The 16,051-nt window shown below is 36.5% G+C and overlaps 2 protein-coding genes across 3 annotated transcripts; one reads left to right on the top strand and one right to left on the bottom strand.

Moving 5' to 3' along the window:
- Positions 1 to 115: 115 nt before the first annotated feature.
- Positions 116 to 13,596, bottom strand: LOC136800242 (trimethylguanosine synthase-like). 2 transcript variants are annotated; one of them, XM_067056863.1, is made up of 8 exons: positions 13,450 to 13,596; positions 8,397 to 8,533; positions 6,877 to 6,976; positions 6,286 to 6,561; positions 5,522 to 5,939; positions 5,068 to 5,202; positions 4,088 to 4,608; positions 116 to 1,376 (listed from the first exon to the last, which is right to left on the bottom strand). In XM_067056863.1, the coding sequence occupies exons 2-8, from the start codon at positions 8,531 to 8,533 to the stop codon at positions 237 to 239; spliced, it is 2,727 nt and encodes a 908-aa protein (XP_066912964.1). In that variant the 5' UTR covers positions 13,450 to 13,596; the 3' UTR covers positions 116 to 236. The 2 variants fall into 2 exon arrangements, with proteins under 2 accessions (XP_066912964.1, XP_066912965.1); XM_067056864.1 differs by having other exon boundaries at positions 4,130 to 4,608; positions 13,450 to 13,595.
- LOC136800101 (uncharacterized) lies at positions 10,149 to 11,858 on the top strand. Its single transcript, XM_067056711.1, has one exon. The coding sequence runs from the start codon at positions 10,149 to 10,151 to the stop codon at positions 11,856 to 11,858; it is 1,710 nt and encodes a 569-aa protein (XP_066912812.1).
- Positions 13,597 to 16,051: the final 2,455 nt, after the last annotated feature.

Here is a 16,051-nt window from a genome sequence, read left to right as displayed (position 1 = left end):
AAAAGATTTCTAGTTCTTGAATTATGGCAAATTTCCCAAACCCCGCGTTTTCTCAAAAAAAGTTGCGCGTAGACAGCGTGAAAATATAAAAAACAGCGTGCTGGAAAGGTTAAGATTATTTACAACAAGATATTTTTTAACTTCCGATTATTACTATTGGGTACACGAGAGTAACAAGAAAGAATTTGAATGAGATTTATCGAGTCGAGCAATAACTAGAAAGACACACTATCGAGTCAAGTCATATTAGATACTAAATCACCATAGTAAACCATGATAGTTTTCACTTTGTTGTTCAACAAGTTTTTCTCGATTTCAACTTTACGACCCGGTTCAGTTAATGCGATGACTTGCTCTACATCAACATTCCTTGGTAAGAACATTGCCACATTCCCGGTTATCATTGATGCATACCGGAATAGTTCCGTACCTCCCACCGGTAACATCATTGTTTCAATATCGAAAACGTCCGCTGAGATATAATCTGGACCGCCCCATGGAGGTGATAGGAAAACAACATCTGCTTTTAGGTAAGGTGCTAATTGAAAGAAATCGCCTAATATAAACGATATACGATCCTCGACGCCGTAAACGCGTGCATTGTGACGGGCGCATTCTAGACGTACGGGATCAATATCAATCGCAATAACGTGATGACACGTAAACGCAAACTGTATAGCGTTGCCACCGACGCCGCAGAATGCATCCACAACGACATCAGATTGACATCTTTCCGCAATGTGTTCCGCTATCTTTTCCGGTGTCACTGAAAACCAACCCTCGCGGTCAAGCTGTATACCTTCGTCATATCGGGAAAAATATCGGTAACGTTGAGCCCAGTATTTCCCGATTTCCTTACCGAACTGGTCCACTATTTCATCAGGAATGTGTTCGTGATAGAAGGTCCGCCTAGATTTACGCTTAGGAGGAGGGAGGTCTGTTTCAGGTGTTTCTTCTTTGAGTTCGTTAGTCTCGGTATGGTTCGATAGAGAATCAGACTTGGCCTGGTTGTTATTACTTATCTTGAAAGTTTTCGTAATTTTATCTTTAATAGTCCTCAAAAATTTCGAAACGTTTTTGAAGAACGGTTTCGATTCTAAGGAACGACTCTTGTCTGATTCCAAAGAAGATCCTATATCTTTTGTCGAATCCAAGTTCATAGATAAACTTTCCGTGTCGGTGTTTTCGTCCGTAAAAGTAACCCGTTTTCGTTTCCCCGAATAAGGCGGTAAATACCAGGTTTCAGCTCTTTTGAATAACGGTGAATGTTTTCTTTTGTTACGGTTACTTGAAAGTCCAAATAATGAATAATCGAAAGGTATTTGTTCTGTTAAATCCGAAGCGTGATGGTCCGTTGTTTCTATACTATCCGCCATCTGAAAGAAGTTTTTGAATTGAAAATATTAAGTTTTTGTACTAAAACAAATGTTCTGTCTCAAAAATTGAAGAACCATTTTTAACATTGTGTCCTCCAGGGTTTGTTCCCCCCACCAAATTCTTGATTTTCTTAAATCTTCTCCCTCTTTTTCCCCCCTATGACTTTTCAGTTTTTTAGTTTTCCCCCTCTCTTTTGCTTTCCGCCCAGAAAATTCTGAAAATATCAGTTCCCCCCATATACCATATAAATTTCTCAAATTTCAACCTGACACAAACGTAAAATCTTGCTGCAAAAGGAATACTAGACAAAATAGAACAAAAATGGGTTATTGTAAACAAACATGCTTAGAAAAGCAGACTTAAAACAACAATGAAATGAAAAATTAAAATCCTAAATAAAATCAAAACTACTTTTTTCTCTTCTTTCTTTTTTTAAAAAAATCAGTCATTTTCAAATATCACTCAAAACAAAACTCAATCAAACTTTCTCTTCTTTCCTCTTTCTGAAATACAAATGAAACAAGCAATATGCTGAATGGACCTACCTGATGATGAAACTTAGATAGCAATAAGGAGAAAAACAATCATTAAGAAAATATAGCAGTTAGCGAAAATGCATTAAATTTCATCATTGATATTTGATGGGGGGGAGGGGTTTAGGGAAAAAAGAAATAGAAAGTTCCGGTTGCAAATTTGCAAAAGTTTTGTTGACAATTGAATCATGCTTGATGGTGTCATTGTTATCAATAATTTTTTTAAGTGAAAAAACAAAGAAATATATGGAAAAAGCCCAATTCAAATCTGCAAAAACGGCGATTTCCGGCACACTTCCGGCATTTTCAGCCGGAAAAACATGATTCTCAAAAATCCGAATCGGCCACACTTAGGACACATCTTCATGCAAAAATCAGGAAAAACGATTAATGAAATCTCGAGAAAATGGCAACAAACCGGTTTTGACGGCATATTATCGGCATTTTTGGCCGAAATTTTTTTCCTTCAAAAATCAGGCTCCGTCACATTTTAGGTATTGCCATTTTTTATCAGTCTGTAAAATTTCATGAAAAAATACAGCTCGAGAAATTCAAGAAAAATCGTTTTTCCGGCGATATTCGGCTGTTCCGGCGATTTTTAGAAAGTCCGGCATCAAAAATCAGTTTTATTGACAATTGAACCATGCTTGATGGTTGGCATTGTTATCAATAATAATTTTGCGTGCAAAAACAAAGAAATAATAGGAAAAAGTCCAATGAAAATCTGCAAAAACGGCGATTTCCGGTATATTTCTGGCATTTTCGGCAAGAATAGAATTTTTCTCAAAAATCGAACTCAGCCATGTTTTGGGCATTGCTATTACGCATCTATGTGCAAAAAATCAGAAAAAACTAATGATGAAATCTCGAGAAATTGCCAAAAAAACGGTTTTTCCGGCATATTTCCGGCATTTTCGGCCGGAAAAAAATGTTTTTCGAAAATCGGGCTCCGTCACATTTTAGGTATTGTCATTTTGCATCAATGTGCAAAATTTCATTAAAAAATATAAAGTACAGCTCGAGAAATTCAAAAAATACTGTATTTCCGGCGAAAATAGGCTGTTCCGGCAATTTTTTTAAATAGTTCCGCCGGCTTCAAAAATCAATTTTATTGAAAATTAAAACATGCTTGATGGTGGGCATTGCTATTAATAATGTTTTTGAATGAAAAAACAATCAATTATAAGGAAAAAAGCCAATGAAAATCTGCAAAAACGGCGATTTCCGGCATATTTCCGGCATTTTAAGCCGGAAAAAATTTTTTCTCAAAAATCGGACTCGGCCATGTTTTGGGCATTGTTAATACGCATCTTTGAGCAAAAAATCAGAAAAACCTAATGATAAAATCTCGAGAAAATGCCAAAAAACCAGTTTTTCCGGCATATTTCCGGCATTTTCGACCGGAGAAAATTTTTTTTCCAAAATCGGGCTCCGTCACATTTTGGGCATTGCCATTTTACATCATTGTGCCAAAAATCAGAAAAAACTAATGAGCCAATCCTGAGAAAAGCTGGTAACAGACGGACGAACGGACGAACGAACGAACGGACATCGGTTAATTTATAGGACCTCTACCCCACCGGGGTAGGTCCAAAAAAATGTACTTCTCTCTGGCTAAAAAAGTAATCACTTTGGGAATGAGAATTGAACTTCGATTTTTAAAACACTGAACTTTCACTTTTCTGCTCAGTTTTTGTACAGTTTTTATGCCTAGTGAATTTTTCAATCATGATCTAATCACATGATATCATGTGGACTGACCTTGGTTGCTGAGATAAAGTTGAAGTGATTTCACGCTCCCCCCCACCAAATGTTTTCCCCCCTCTTCCCCCCCTTTACTATTCAAATTTTCATCCCCCCCTCACCCATCCAAAATTGGAAAATTGGTTTTCCCCCGCCTTTATAAAGGGGGGGGGGGGAGGACACTATGTTTAAGTTTTGTTTTTAAACACACATTTTGTCAACCATATCGAAAAAGGGGACTGTGTTCGAGTTTAGTTAAGTGAAATGTCGATAAACTATGTATTGTAAGAACAACATTGGAAGAAAAGGAGGACTTTAATATGACGCATACTATCCCCCTCCATGCATTTCTCGCTGCAGGGGTCAATATTCTGTTGTAAGCCTTGGCAATCTTAAAAATCTTGATTAGTATACGAAGAAAATAAACAACCTACCTCGATGTCCCCTGGGTTTACCTCAATGTCCCCTGGGTTTACCTCAGCATCGGTTACTTTTGGTTGATGTTCACTTTGCTCAGAAACAGGCGAGCAGTTTCCTCCTTCTTGTTCCATCAACTGATCCAGCGGCGTTGAATCGCCAACAACATCTTTAGTTTCATCACCATCATTATCATCAACAGTTGATGAAGTATTTAGCCTCTCCAAGAATGCACCGACGCCTTCATATTTCCGAGTTTTCTTCTTACTTTTTGAGGATGAAGATTTCTTTGTGATTTTGACCACTTTCGTCACCATTTCTTCTAACAAATTTGATACGATCAATTCTACATTGTCTTCGGACCTGGCTTCGTCTTGATATTCAGTATGATCAGTCATTGTCATGCAGGTTTTGTCACCACTGATCTCTTGATTCTCAGTCGTCAATATCAAAGTATTTGGTTCTTCCATTCCTTTGTTTGATTTCGGAGATTGTTCGCAATTATCGATGTTTGGCCCAGTTTCCACAAGGGGTTTTTCTGCAACGTAAAATACGGGCTTTTTTTATAAGATCCAATAAATTTTTAAGGCTCAGCTCTCCTAATTTAAGTGATTTTATTAGACTTTAATGTTATTAATACGCTTATTATGTTGAATAAAATTAAATGATCTTAAAGGGTTCTCTAATCAGCTTTTTTTGTTACTGTTTAAATCTGAGGCTGGGATTGTTCTTTTTATGTTCTTAGGATTTGGTCGAATCGAGTCTCATGTTTTTAAAAAGTTGTTCTTATAAAAAAGGTGTGTAAGCAGACGTAAGCGAAAAATTTCCAATAAGTTCTTGAAAGATTTAGGATAGAAAAATAGGCTCCGATTTAAAATAATATTAACCCAACTACGATCCAACATAGGAGAAGTTTGAGCTGAATACTGAAGGGGTTTCTCTTTTCTTAGCTTAAAAGTTAAACACGAAATCAAGGTCCTCGTTATGTATTTGTTACCTTCTTTCAAGTTGTCTTTTTTATATTCCTCCAGGTAGAAGCAGAAAGATTGCCAGTAATGGGATTGATAAATTTCATTCCAAGCTTCATCGTTCCAATCAACATCGTCAACCGTTAAATTCTTCAAAGAGTCGCCTGAAATGATAAGTTTTAATCCTGGGTTTTTAATTTATTTTTTATTTTTGCCCAAGCAGTTTCTTGTGACGTCAAACTTTTGACCTATCAAAGCTTTTTGTCGGACCCCCCTCGCAGAATGAATTTAAACACCCTCAACTTTCGAAAAATATTCATGTGCTTGCGCATTGCAAAGAACCGCAAAATATGCTACACTCTCGGTCTTGCGGGAGAGAAAGATCGACTTTTGGAGAAGAAAAATTATCTCTGGAGCGGTATTTTGGACGATCGCATAAAAACAGAAACAGTGACCGTCTTTTTAATAAAAAATCTTTAAAACCTCCGATCTGTTTCTTTTGAATAAACTGTATTTTCATTTCATTAAATTTCTGACACCAATCATGCCAAACCAGTTGATTAGAGTATTGAGTCCAATATTCATCCCAGCCCGTTGGTGTGTTTGACAAATAATCCGACCATTCGTCTGTGTACTGTTCAGAAGTTGTTGTAACCACTTCTCTTTCTTGCTGTTCAACAAATTGACATTCATCTTCAACAATCTGGTCTTGATTTTCAACAACAAATCCAACATGTTGAGTATGGTCTTGATTATCATTTTCTGTTTCGTGAATGAGGGGATTTTTAAATTCATCTTCGTTGAAATGAAGATGATTTGTATTCTCAGGTTCATTAGAATTGTTGGATTTCTTCTTCTTTTTTCGCTTCTTCTTCGGGTTTCGAGTCTGCTGCTCTTGATACTAAGAAAGGTAAGAATTTGAGAATAAGTAAATAAAACAACTATGAAAATATATGTATTTTGCATCAAAGAGCCTGCACAAAATACCATCAACCAAATCAACAAAATATGTGTCATCACAAGCGATTTGAGATACAAATTAACGTCCAAGAACGCTCGTTCATGAAAGCTCGCAAAAGATCATTTGTGTCAAATGTTAATATTCAACAAGACAAGAATGTCCAGGAGAGCGTTTTTAGAACGTTCTCTAGCGTTCCGTATCGTTCATTTTACTGGAACATTCCATTATATTTGTACTTAAGGTCGCTTGTGATGACACATATATTCTTTCCATGAGAGTTTTTTACCTTAGGGGTTTTTCTTTCCTCCTCTTGTGGTTCATTGTCCCAAGGTGAATTCAAAAAGTAAGTTGGTAACCCAAACTTTTTCATCTCTTCCAACTCTTCTATACAACTTTCGTGTAAGTGTGATTGGAATGCGTTTATCTTCTTCATTGTTTTGTTCATTGCAACTTCTCCTTCTTCTCGAATTTCTTCGCCCTCTTCTTCGTTAGTCGGAGTGGGTTTTGGTTTTGATTCAAATGACTTCTTTTCTTTACAGATACACTGGTCAGGTGGAATGATCTAAAAATGTAGTCAACAGATCATTGACATTTCGAACACGCTCATAAAATCTCTCAGGTTGTTTTTTTAGTTAGACCAGTTAACACCAAAGAATGAAATACATTTGTAAAACAGTGTGAAAGATACACCTGAGAATAGGTAGTATACCTACTGAGGAGTCCCGCCAATAGGATTGAAATACATATGTTGCTTTTTAAACTAAATTTATAAATCTTCTTCACAATCATTGTTTCAGCAATAGTTTTGAATTCATTATTAGGCTGTAAAATTTAAGAAATAAACTGAATAACTGATGATCTTGAATATCTATCTTACCTCGTGATGGCTTGAGTCAACAGTTTTGACAATATAGAATTCTTCGTCGTAGCTTTCGATGTCAAAAAATAAGTTTGGATCTGCAGCTATGTTCTTATCTCTAAGAAAACAAAGTAATACTAAGTCCTCAGTAGACATGACCAAAACAATACTTTCTTACCTAAGTTATACATACAACTTTCACACTTCTATAAAAACAAGCAACATGCTGAATGGACCTACCTAATGATTAACATCAGATGAAAATAAGAAAAAAGTGACAATAATTGTACAAAAATTCAGAATGGAAAAATAAAGCTTGTGTGTTGAATAATGTAAAATGGTAAAAAGGAATTTCCCCAAATACGAAAATCACTTGAACCATTCAGGCCCAAAAAACCTTTTAAGCTGTTTTTTGCCCAAATTTGCCCAAAATAATTTTCCTTAAAAATCTGGCTTCGTCACATTTTGGGCATTGCCATTTTGCATCATTGTGCAAAAAATCAGAAAAAAATTATGAGTCAACATTGAGAAAAGCTATATTTTCTTACTTGGTTAAAGGGAATTTCCCCAAAATACGAAAATCCATCTTTTAAGGCGAATAAGAATTTCCCGGGAAAAACCACTTCAGTCATTCTTTAGAGAATCTTGCCCTCCATCTTTGTACAAAAAATCAGAAAAAAGGAATAACAGGATTTTGCACAAAGTCCAAAAAACCCTATTTTTAAGCAGTTTTTGGCCCAAATTCGCCCAAATATATATTTTTTCGAAAATCGGGCTCCGACACATTTTAGGCATTGCCATTTTGCATCATTGTGCAAAATATTAGAAAAAAATAATGAGTCAACATTGTTAAAAGCTATATTTTCTTATTTGGTTAAAGGGAATTTCCCCCAAAATACGAAAATCCTTTTTTTAAGGCGAATAAGAATTTTCCGGGAAAAACCACTACAGCCATTCTTTAGAGAATCTTGCCCTCCATCTTTGTACAAAAAATCAGGAAAAAGTAATGACAGGATTTTGCACAAAGTCCAAAAAACCCTATTTTTAGGTAGTTTTTGGCCCAAATTTGCCCAAATAATTTTTTTCTCAAAAATCGGGCTCCGTCACGTTCTGGGCATTGCCATTTTGCATCATTGTGCAAAAAATCAGAAAAAACTAATGAGCCAATCCTGAGAAAAGCTGGTAACAGACGGACGGACGAACGAACGAACGAACGAACGAACGAACGGACATGGGTTAATTTATAGGACCTCCACCGGGGCACCCGGAGGTAGGTCCAAAAATGACAATAGGACAGTTTTTGATATAATATAGGACAAGTAGCATTGACACGTAGACAACGAACAGATGTGGAGAGGGGGTCTAAAAATAAATGAAAATGGACGAACATACTTTTTGAATGTCCCCTTGTCGTTAAAATAGTTTTAGAACATAGAATTGATGTAAAGTAGGTTTAAAAGGAAGTTTTGCCTGGTGAAAACAGGGTGAAAACAATAAAATAATTCAAATTCAATAATTAGCGCAGATAAAAAATATACCTTAGTTTTCTTTCAGTACAAATTGCTAATATGCTTTCGTCTTCAGATGAGGTAGAAGAATGGAATCTCTTGTTTTGATGATTGGGGAAAATATTAATTTCAGCTATCTGTCTGTAATATCTCTTCCAATATGTCATCTATAAGAAAAAATGCGCCATATACTTACCTCTAACATAATAAATACAATTTCTGCACTAACTCAGATATATTCAAAATCAAGATCGCATTGCACCCACTTGGAGTTCAAATAGAGTATATGATTCATTTCAAATTTTGACTAAACACTAAAGCATATAGATCTTTATATCTTGGTGTGTTTGAGTGAGTATAAGGCTTTTTGTAGCACACTTTTATGCTCAGAATTTTACACCTCCTTTCCATTGATTTCATCTTAATGGTGAATTTTTACCTATTTATCGGTTCAGAGTTTTGCCTGTAAAATTTTGGGAGCTAAAATGAGCTTGCTTTTACAATTCAACCATTATTCTCTCATTATGTGGTTCCTTGGGACTTCAAAACCAGATTTTGCCAGGCTGACAAAGCTGGGAAATTTTTTTAAAGGGTTCTGAAGGGGTTAGGATCATTCTGCCAAAAATTTATTTCAAATTTTTTTGTGTAGATTCAATAGACCTTTTCGCCTTTCCATCCCCAATATTGAATCGTATGCAAAAATTATGGTGGCCGAATTGCCGTGGTGAGATTGCATTGAAAATATGCAAAACCTATGCAAAGAGAAAGTATTAATTTAAAACTTACATGCACAATTTGGCATTATATTAAAGTGTAATCTTGTAGAAGAAAGATTAAATTTGCTTCTCTTGAAAATTAAAAATAATCATATTCTCTCATTTCTTAGAACAAGCAGTTCAAAAACCATAACATTAGAAATAAATTCAAGCTGAAAAATCACCAGGGAAGATACAAATATAATCCTTAATCGGCTGACGGTAAATTATTCTCCTGGGAGTAGAACCGTCAAATGATCAAATCAAAATATTGATCTGAACCGGCTTGACCTTGTATACATCAAAATAGGGGATTTAATATTTTCTTACACAGGAAAGAATGTGTGACGTCATAATTACTGCTTTCAGTTTGCGTGTTTTGAAAGTTTGATGTGTGTACTCCGTCTTTGTGGAATTTTATAATTGCACGAAAACAGAATATGCTCTGTCTTTAAGAACAAATTTCTAAAAGGCTTTTTTTGTTCTGTAAATATTTCTTTTTGGATTAAAAAATTCCATCTTTTATTGTTCTAATGATTATAAAATTTCTTTATAAGATGCTTTGTTGTCTTTTTAATCTTTGTGTAAACTTGCATATGTTTTGCATATTTTTCAACAAAATCCAACCACGGCTTTTTGGTTCCTGTATTTTTGCATACATTTCAAATTCAAGATTCTTGTGTTGGTGGGATGGAGCATGTTGCATTGCACCAACGCGAAATAAACTTCTTGAATTTCCCCACAATCTGCATAATTTATGCAAAATTATAGCACTCTTTTACCACAAAATCGTCTATAACTTTTGATCTAGAAAAGTTGAGAATTTGATAAAACATTTTTTTGCTCAGTTTGAAGAGCTCTTAGGGGTTACGTTTTGATAAATACAGGTGATGACACTGCAGAAATTACAATAAATTCGGTTAAGAACAATGTAGAGCTGTTTAATGCTCCGTCTGGTCACTGGTGTATTAATATTCAACCTGGATTTCCCGTTGAAGTAGTTGATGTTATGTTTTCCGTCAAAGAAATGTCCAGAGAGCAAAAAACGCATGCAGCCAAACAAATTCATCGACAGTTTTGCCATCCAACTTTCGAATTTATGAAAAAAGTCTTGAGTGGCTTGAATGATCCTGACAAGGAATTTTTGAACATCCTTGAAAATTACACCAAGAACTGTGAAGTGTGTAAACGCTACAAACCATCGATTCCAAAACCAGCTGTCGGTAATTTGTTTACTCCCGATAAAATGAAATTTAATGAAGTTGTCAGCATTGATCTCAAAGAAAGAAACGGTAAACATATACTATACCTCATTGATATGGTAACGCGTTACACTCGAGCAGATTTCGTCAAATCAAAGGAAAAGCATGTTGTTATTTCAAAAATTATTGAACTATGGTTACCAATTTTTGGAGCTGCAAATACATTTCATATGGATAACGGGGGAGAATTTGCAAATGATGAAATGAGAGAACTTGGAAATCAATTTGGCATATCGATCAAACATACCGCAGCATACAGCCCGTGGGCTAACGGTCTTAACGAGAGAAATCATTGCACCATAGACATTATGATGGAGAAAATGCTAGAGGACAATCCAAAGCTCTCGGAATCTCTTGCCCTGCAATATGCCACATCCATCCGTAACACGTGCATGTTTGTACATGGTTTTACCCCAGCACAGCTCGCCATTGGACAAAACCCAAGATTACCATCAGCACTCCATGACGATTTGCCTGCTCTGGAAGGAGTCACAACTAGTCCAACCATTGCTACCCATCTAAATGCTATTGCTTCTGCTCGGAAAGCTTTCATTCATGCCCAGACAAGCTTGAAACTCAGGAAAGCATTACAACATCCCATTCGTGAATATTGTGATCGTGTGTATCAATATGGTGATCATGTTTTTTATAAATTGCCCGATGACCGTAGATGGCAAGGACCCGCCACAGTAATTGGAGTAGACGGAAAGGTTGTTATGCTAAGACATGGAAGTGTTGTTCGTCGAGTACATCCATGTAGACTGCAGTATACAACAGAACCAAAGACTTCTGAGAAACATGAAAAAACTGAAATAAAAAACATTGAGACCCAAACTGATCCCGAAGCTCCAATCCCTGATGAAAGTATTGAAAATACTGCCGAAAAGCCAACTGAGGACGTGGTTCAAGATGCTGACGGACACAAAACTGCTCCAGTTATCATTGACCAAATTATGTTGCCAAAACGAAACCAGACCGTGTCATACAAATGTCCAGAAACCAGTCAATGGAAAACCGTTAAAGTTCTAGGACCGGCTGGAAAGAAAGGAGGAGTCCATCAAAACTGGTTGAATGTCAGAAGTGACGAATCAACTTATTCGATCGATTGGAGTTTGGTGGACGAGTGGAAACTATCTAGCAATATCGATCCTTCCAAAGATGAGATTTGTGTTTCCGTAGCCTTTTCCGTTCCTGATGAATTCAGAGACGCTAAATTACAAGAACTTGAAAAGTGGAAAAAGTATGGAGCATACACTGAAGTTGATGATGTCGGCCAAGAAACATTGTCAGGCAGATGGGTTTGCACTCGTAAAACTGTTAATGGTGAAACATTCCCTAAAGCAAGGTTTGTTGTGAAAGGTTTTCAAGAGGAATCTTCAATCCCTGCTGACTCGCCAACTGGTAGCAAAGAAAGCAATCGCTTAATTCTTTCCATCGTGGCTAGTAAGAACTGGACGCTACAAACACTAGACTAAAGTGTTTTCGGAGCATTTATAAAAATGCTGCCATAGGGGCATGTAAAAGTAGGCATGTCGCCATATGTTTTTGATAGAAGTTGGTTTGTCTGGCTTTGTTTTTGTTGTCATTGGTTTGCTTATAAGGACAGCTCTGGAGCTGCATTCTTTAGTTAATATTAGTATATTCTTTTGATATATTTCTCTAGGACAAAAGAAAGAGTGGGAATGTCAACATTCCTGTTGTTTCTACATTATCTCACGTTTATATTTTATAGAGTAGTACATTTACACTTTGGTGGGTTTTACACTATCAATCACTCGATCCGTATCAATTCTTTCAAAAAACACGAAAAATATTTATAATACAGAATGTGATGTTGATAGTGTGAATGGATATAAAACGGCACCAATCAGAAGCTTGTGAGGTCCTAAGAGAGTGGTTTTAGGAGGATGATTCCATCATTCAATTGTTATTTTAATGACTTAATGACAATTTTTGACAAAAATATTGACAGAATCACAAAATATCATGTCTTACAAGAGAAAAACACCAAAAATATTTAGCATACCGAATTTGATGATAACAATATGGCTGGATATAAAAAAACCACCAATCAGAAGCTCGTGAGTTCTCTGAGAGTAGTTTTAGAGCGATGTGTTTTATTATATGTAACCATCATATAACATTACAAACATTACAATATGTAATATACCTGTTATACGTATAATATGGTTTCAAATATTTTCTGGTCTGCGTTATACACGGCGCAAACTGCGAAAGATCGATAAAAGCACATGGTTTGTTAAATTTTGATGTTTGAAATGGTTTTATATGGATGAAATTGCTTGAGAATTATGTTTTTGATAATTCTTTGTGTTTTCCAAACATTTTCCTCTGCAATGTCATTACTGACCTGTGACCTGTGACCTGCATTTTACACTAACCGTGGGTTACGGGGATGCTCCGCTGGTCAGGGTACCTTTTTTAACCTCCACGAGTCCCAGGTAGGATCGCAAAAAACACCAAAATAGAAAAATCAGTCCCTCGTAGGGTGCTTATTTTTGGAAAATTTGGGGAAAAAGTAGAAAATTTGAGAACATTTTGGAATTTTAGTCCCATTCAGGGTCACTTTTTTCGCTAGTTTCAAGTCAAAAGTTAAATCAAAACAAAAATGGTAGAGTAGAGCTACGAACGAAGCTGCGTAGTTGATTTTAATGACCAGACAGGTCATTCATTTGAGGGCTATGCATGTTTGCCCTCACTGATGCAAGTTACCTGATCTCACGGTAGGTCGTCACATTAGTTAGGATGTCATCATCATGTTAAAACTTCTTTTTTGCAAACTGCAAAAAACTGATTTTTGTCCCGCTTTTGCGAGACTTTAGCTTAACTGCTTGCGTGCAGCATAGGGTAAAAAGTCCAAATATGCGTTTCCTGTAATTTTTGTACGAAGAGTTAGGTCTATAACTGTGCGAGTATAGGTGATTTCAGTACCTAACTCGAGATAGTTAGCTTTCCAAAATTGTTTTGACCAAGACAATCGAGCAACCTCAAAAAAACGAACACTGAACCCCCATCTAGGTTCGCAGATTAAAAAATTTAACTTACTATTGGGGGCAGCTATCTTCCAATCTTCTTTCAGCTACTTAGCTTGAAACTCTATGATTTGGATTTATTTCAGAGGTGTTTGACTGGCAGTGCTGTGATGGCTTGCGAGGTTTATGTTTGTTTTGACTGACCACGCTGGTCGAACGTTTCGCGGGAAAATTACACCGTGTATCACGGGTATTAAAATTCGATATCCAGCGCTATGGACCTATCTACACTCAACTAATAGCGAGCGAATCATAGAGGACGGGGTTTTACCACAGATATCTGTAAAGCCCGAAGGGCTAGATTTGCGGCTTTTATCGAAAAGTGAAGCCTAGGTTTGGAAGGATTTCCTACCAAAGTCACGTGACTAAAATATGCAATTTCACCGGTTTGAGAGATGTGAAATAGCGTTTGCCGCCTACGTTTTTTGATCTCGCGCTCCGAAAACAATTAAAATGCTAGATCCTATCCATCGGCACGAAATTTAAAAAGTCAAATTTTTGCTTCACTTTTTTTTGCTGGAGAAAGCTTAAAGTTGCCTATCTAGCCCTTCGGGCTTAGATATCTGTGGATTTTACAGGTTTTGTTTTGCAAAGCAAACATTGTCACACACCGGATCCACTATAAATTAAATATCCCTGTCCAATTCCTTCCACCCTGGTATATACCATACTTAATGCCCGGGGGGCACTCGATTCCAAAACGACCATACGTGCAGCGCTACCCTGAGTATCAGCGGCCAAGTTTTCAAAGAGAAAATATTATCCTCTGAGGACGAGATGGGGTTTTTCAATCGGAAGGCGCTGCATTTATTCGAGCTGTGTTACTCAAGGTAACGTGCGACCCAAAACTAGGTTTTATTTAAATAGATTATTACTCTGGGGGGGGGGGGGGGGTTGGAAAAAATTTCAAATTTAATAAGCGGGGGGGGGCGGGGGGGGGGGGGGGGGGAAGGGGGGGGGGGGGGTGGAATAAAAATGTCCTGGGTGGAAAATGTTTGAAAAGGAGGTAATACAGCAGAATTAAGACAAAAAAGGGAACTTTCAAAAACATTTTCCCAAAAATTAATTAGCGGGGGAGGGGACGGCTATTAGGTACCCGAGAGTAGGCTTTTAACCCAGTGTAGAGGAAATTTTGCGAAATTTGAGCAAATCTGAGCGAAAAATCGACCCTTACGATGAATTTTCTTGAAAGTTTTAAATCATTTTCAGGCAAAATTTGGTCAGATTTTCAAAAGTTTACACTTATGTGCAATTTTTCTCATCTTTGCTGATTTCGACAACTACGGTACACTTTGGGAAGCTTGAAAAATATACCCTTAATGGCCACACGTATGGTAGATCATTTACCTTGAGCGCATCCCACCCCGGGCCCTGTCCAATTCCTTCCACCCTGGTATATGCCATATTTAATGACCGCTCCCTAGTAAAGTATCCAAAAACTTCGATCAGATTCAATCTAAATTGCCTTTTCAAATCCTGAAGCAAAGTTTACACAAAAGAATCACAATACAGAAAATTAAACAGACTTTTGTATTTTTTAGAAAGGTTTTATCTTTTCAAGTTCTTCATCATAATTTATTATTACACATATGTCATCTTAAGATGTTATCATATGGAGGCAAGCTGACTCTGTGTTGAGAAGGAATGCGTTTTTGAATGGCGCACGTGATCTATGTTCAGCTATTTGATTGGTCAATAAAACCGATGTAACGTCCTCACGAGGTGATTAAACCAACGCTGTGGAGCCAGCAAAAATCCATATAAAAACCCCTTTAGTACAATTTCTAATGTACTTCAGACACTAAGTGATCTCCCCTAATAGCGCTGCTCCACGTCGCACACGTCATAATTATTTCAACTAGTAACTTTGTACGAGTTCCAATCCCACAGTTCATTTCGAAAGGATTGGAAAACCCTGAAAAACCATAGAGGTATAAAGAAAGACAGGAGATGAATTTGTCGGTAATTGGCCGTTAAAGTCTTTTGATTTCTTTTATGTAATAAATCAAAAGAAATTCTAGGCTCGCCCGAAGAAATACGACTTTTTAGTAGAACTCAAGTTTGCTCTGAACATTCTTACTATCAGCATCGAAGATTTCTAGCCTTCTAATATACGAAAATAAAATAAAATTTAGCTCCACGAAATAAGTTTGCGTTCAATTTTGTCATCCATTAAATTTTGTTTTGAAAAGATATTTTCTCCAGCCAGAAAATAAAAAGTTATGTATAAGCACACACAATTTCAGACCCAATTTGTAGACAAAAAGTCGCTGGAGAATTTTGGAAGAAAGTATTAAGCAATAGAGTTCACCTTGAAGAAAATGTTGATCGAAAAATCTTGTCATTTGATGAAGGATTGCAAAGTTTACAGGCCTTTTTTTAATCCAAATATTTTCTTACACCAATGTCAGAAACAATGAATCTCGTCTCATCTTATTTCCAACACTTAAGTTAGCCAATAAAATTTCACCTATCAACAAAAGAGCTCATTAAAAATGCACGATATATGATATTATGAGTATGCATACCTCGTAATTTTTTTAATCGTAGGGCGAGCATACTTCTCCTGTTTCTTTATACCTCCATGGAAAAACACTGTTGAATCGTTGAATATA

Source organism: Clytia hemisphaerica, unplaced genomic scaffold (assembly GCF_902728285.1).
Source record: "Clytia hemisphaerica strain Z4C2 unplaced genomic scaffold, Clytia hemisphaerica genome assembly, whole genome shotgun sequence".
NCBI classification, from domain to species: domain Eukaryota; kingdom Metazoa; phylum Cnidaria; class Hydrozoa; order Leptothecata; family Clytiidae; genus Clytia; species Clytia hemisphaerica.
Note: the sequence above shows the minus strand (reverse complement) of the source record. Positions and strands in the feature narration are given on the sequence as shown.

What these genes read in the sequence shown, in the direction of transcription:
- LOC136800242 (XM_067056863.1), bottom strand. Translation starts at nt 8,533, where the DNA reads ATGACATATTGGAAGAGATATTACAGACAGATAGCTGAAATTAATATT. An exon ending in TTGACTCAAGCCATCACGAG is followed by an intron (nt 6,562 to 6,876) that starts GTAAGATAGATA and finishes CTACATTTTTAG; the next exon opens with ATCATTCCACCTGACCAGTG. An exon ending in AAAAGACAACTTGAAAGAAG is followed by an intron (nt 4,609 to 5,067) that starts GTAACAAATACA and finishes TTTACGTTGCAG; the next exon opens with AAAAACCCCTTGTGGAAACT.
- LOC136800101 (XM_067056711.1), top strand. Translation starts at nt 10,149, where the DNA reads ATGTCCAGAGAGCAAAAAACGCATGCAGCCAAACAAATTCATCGACAG.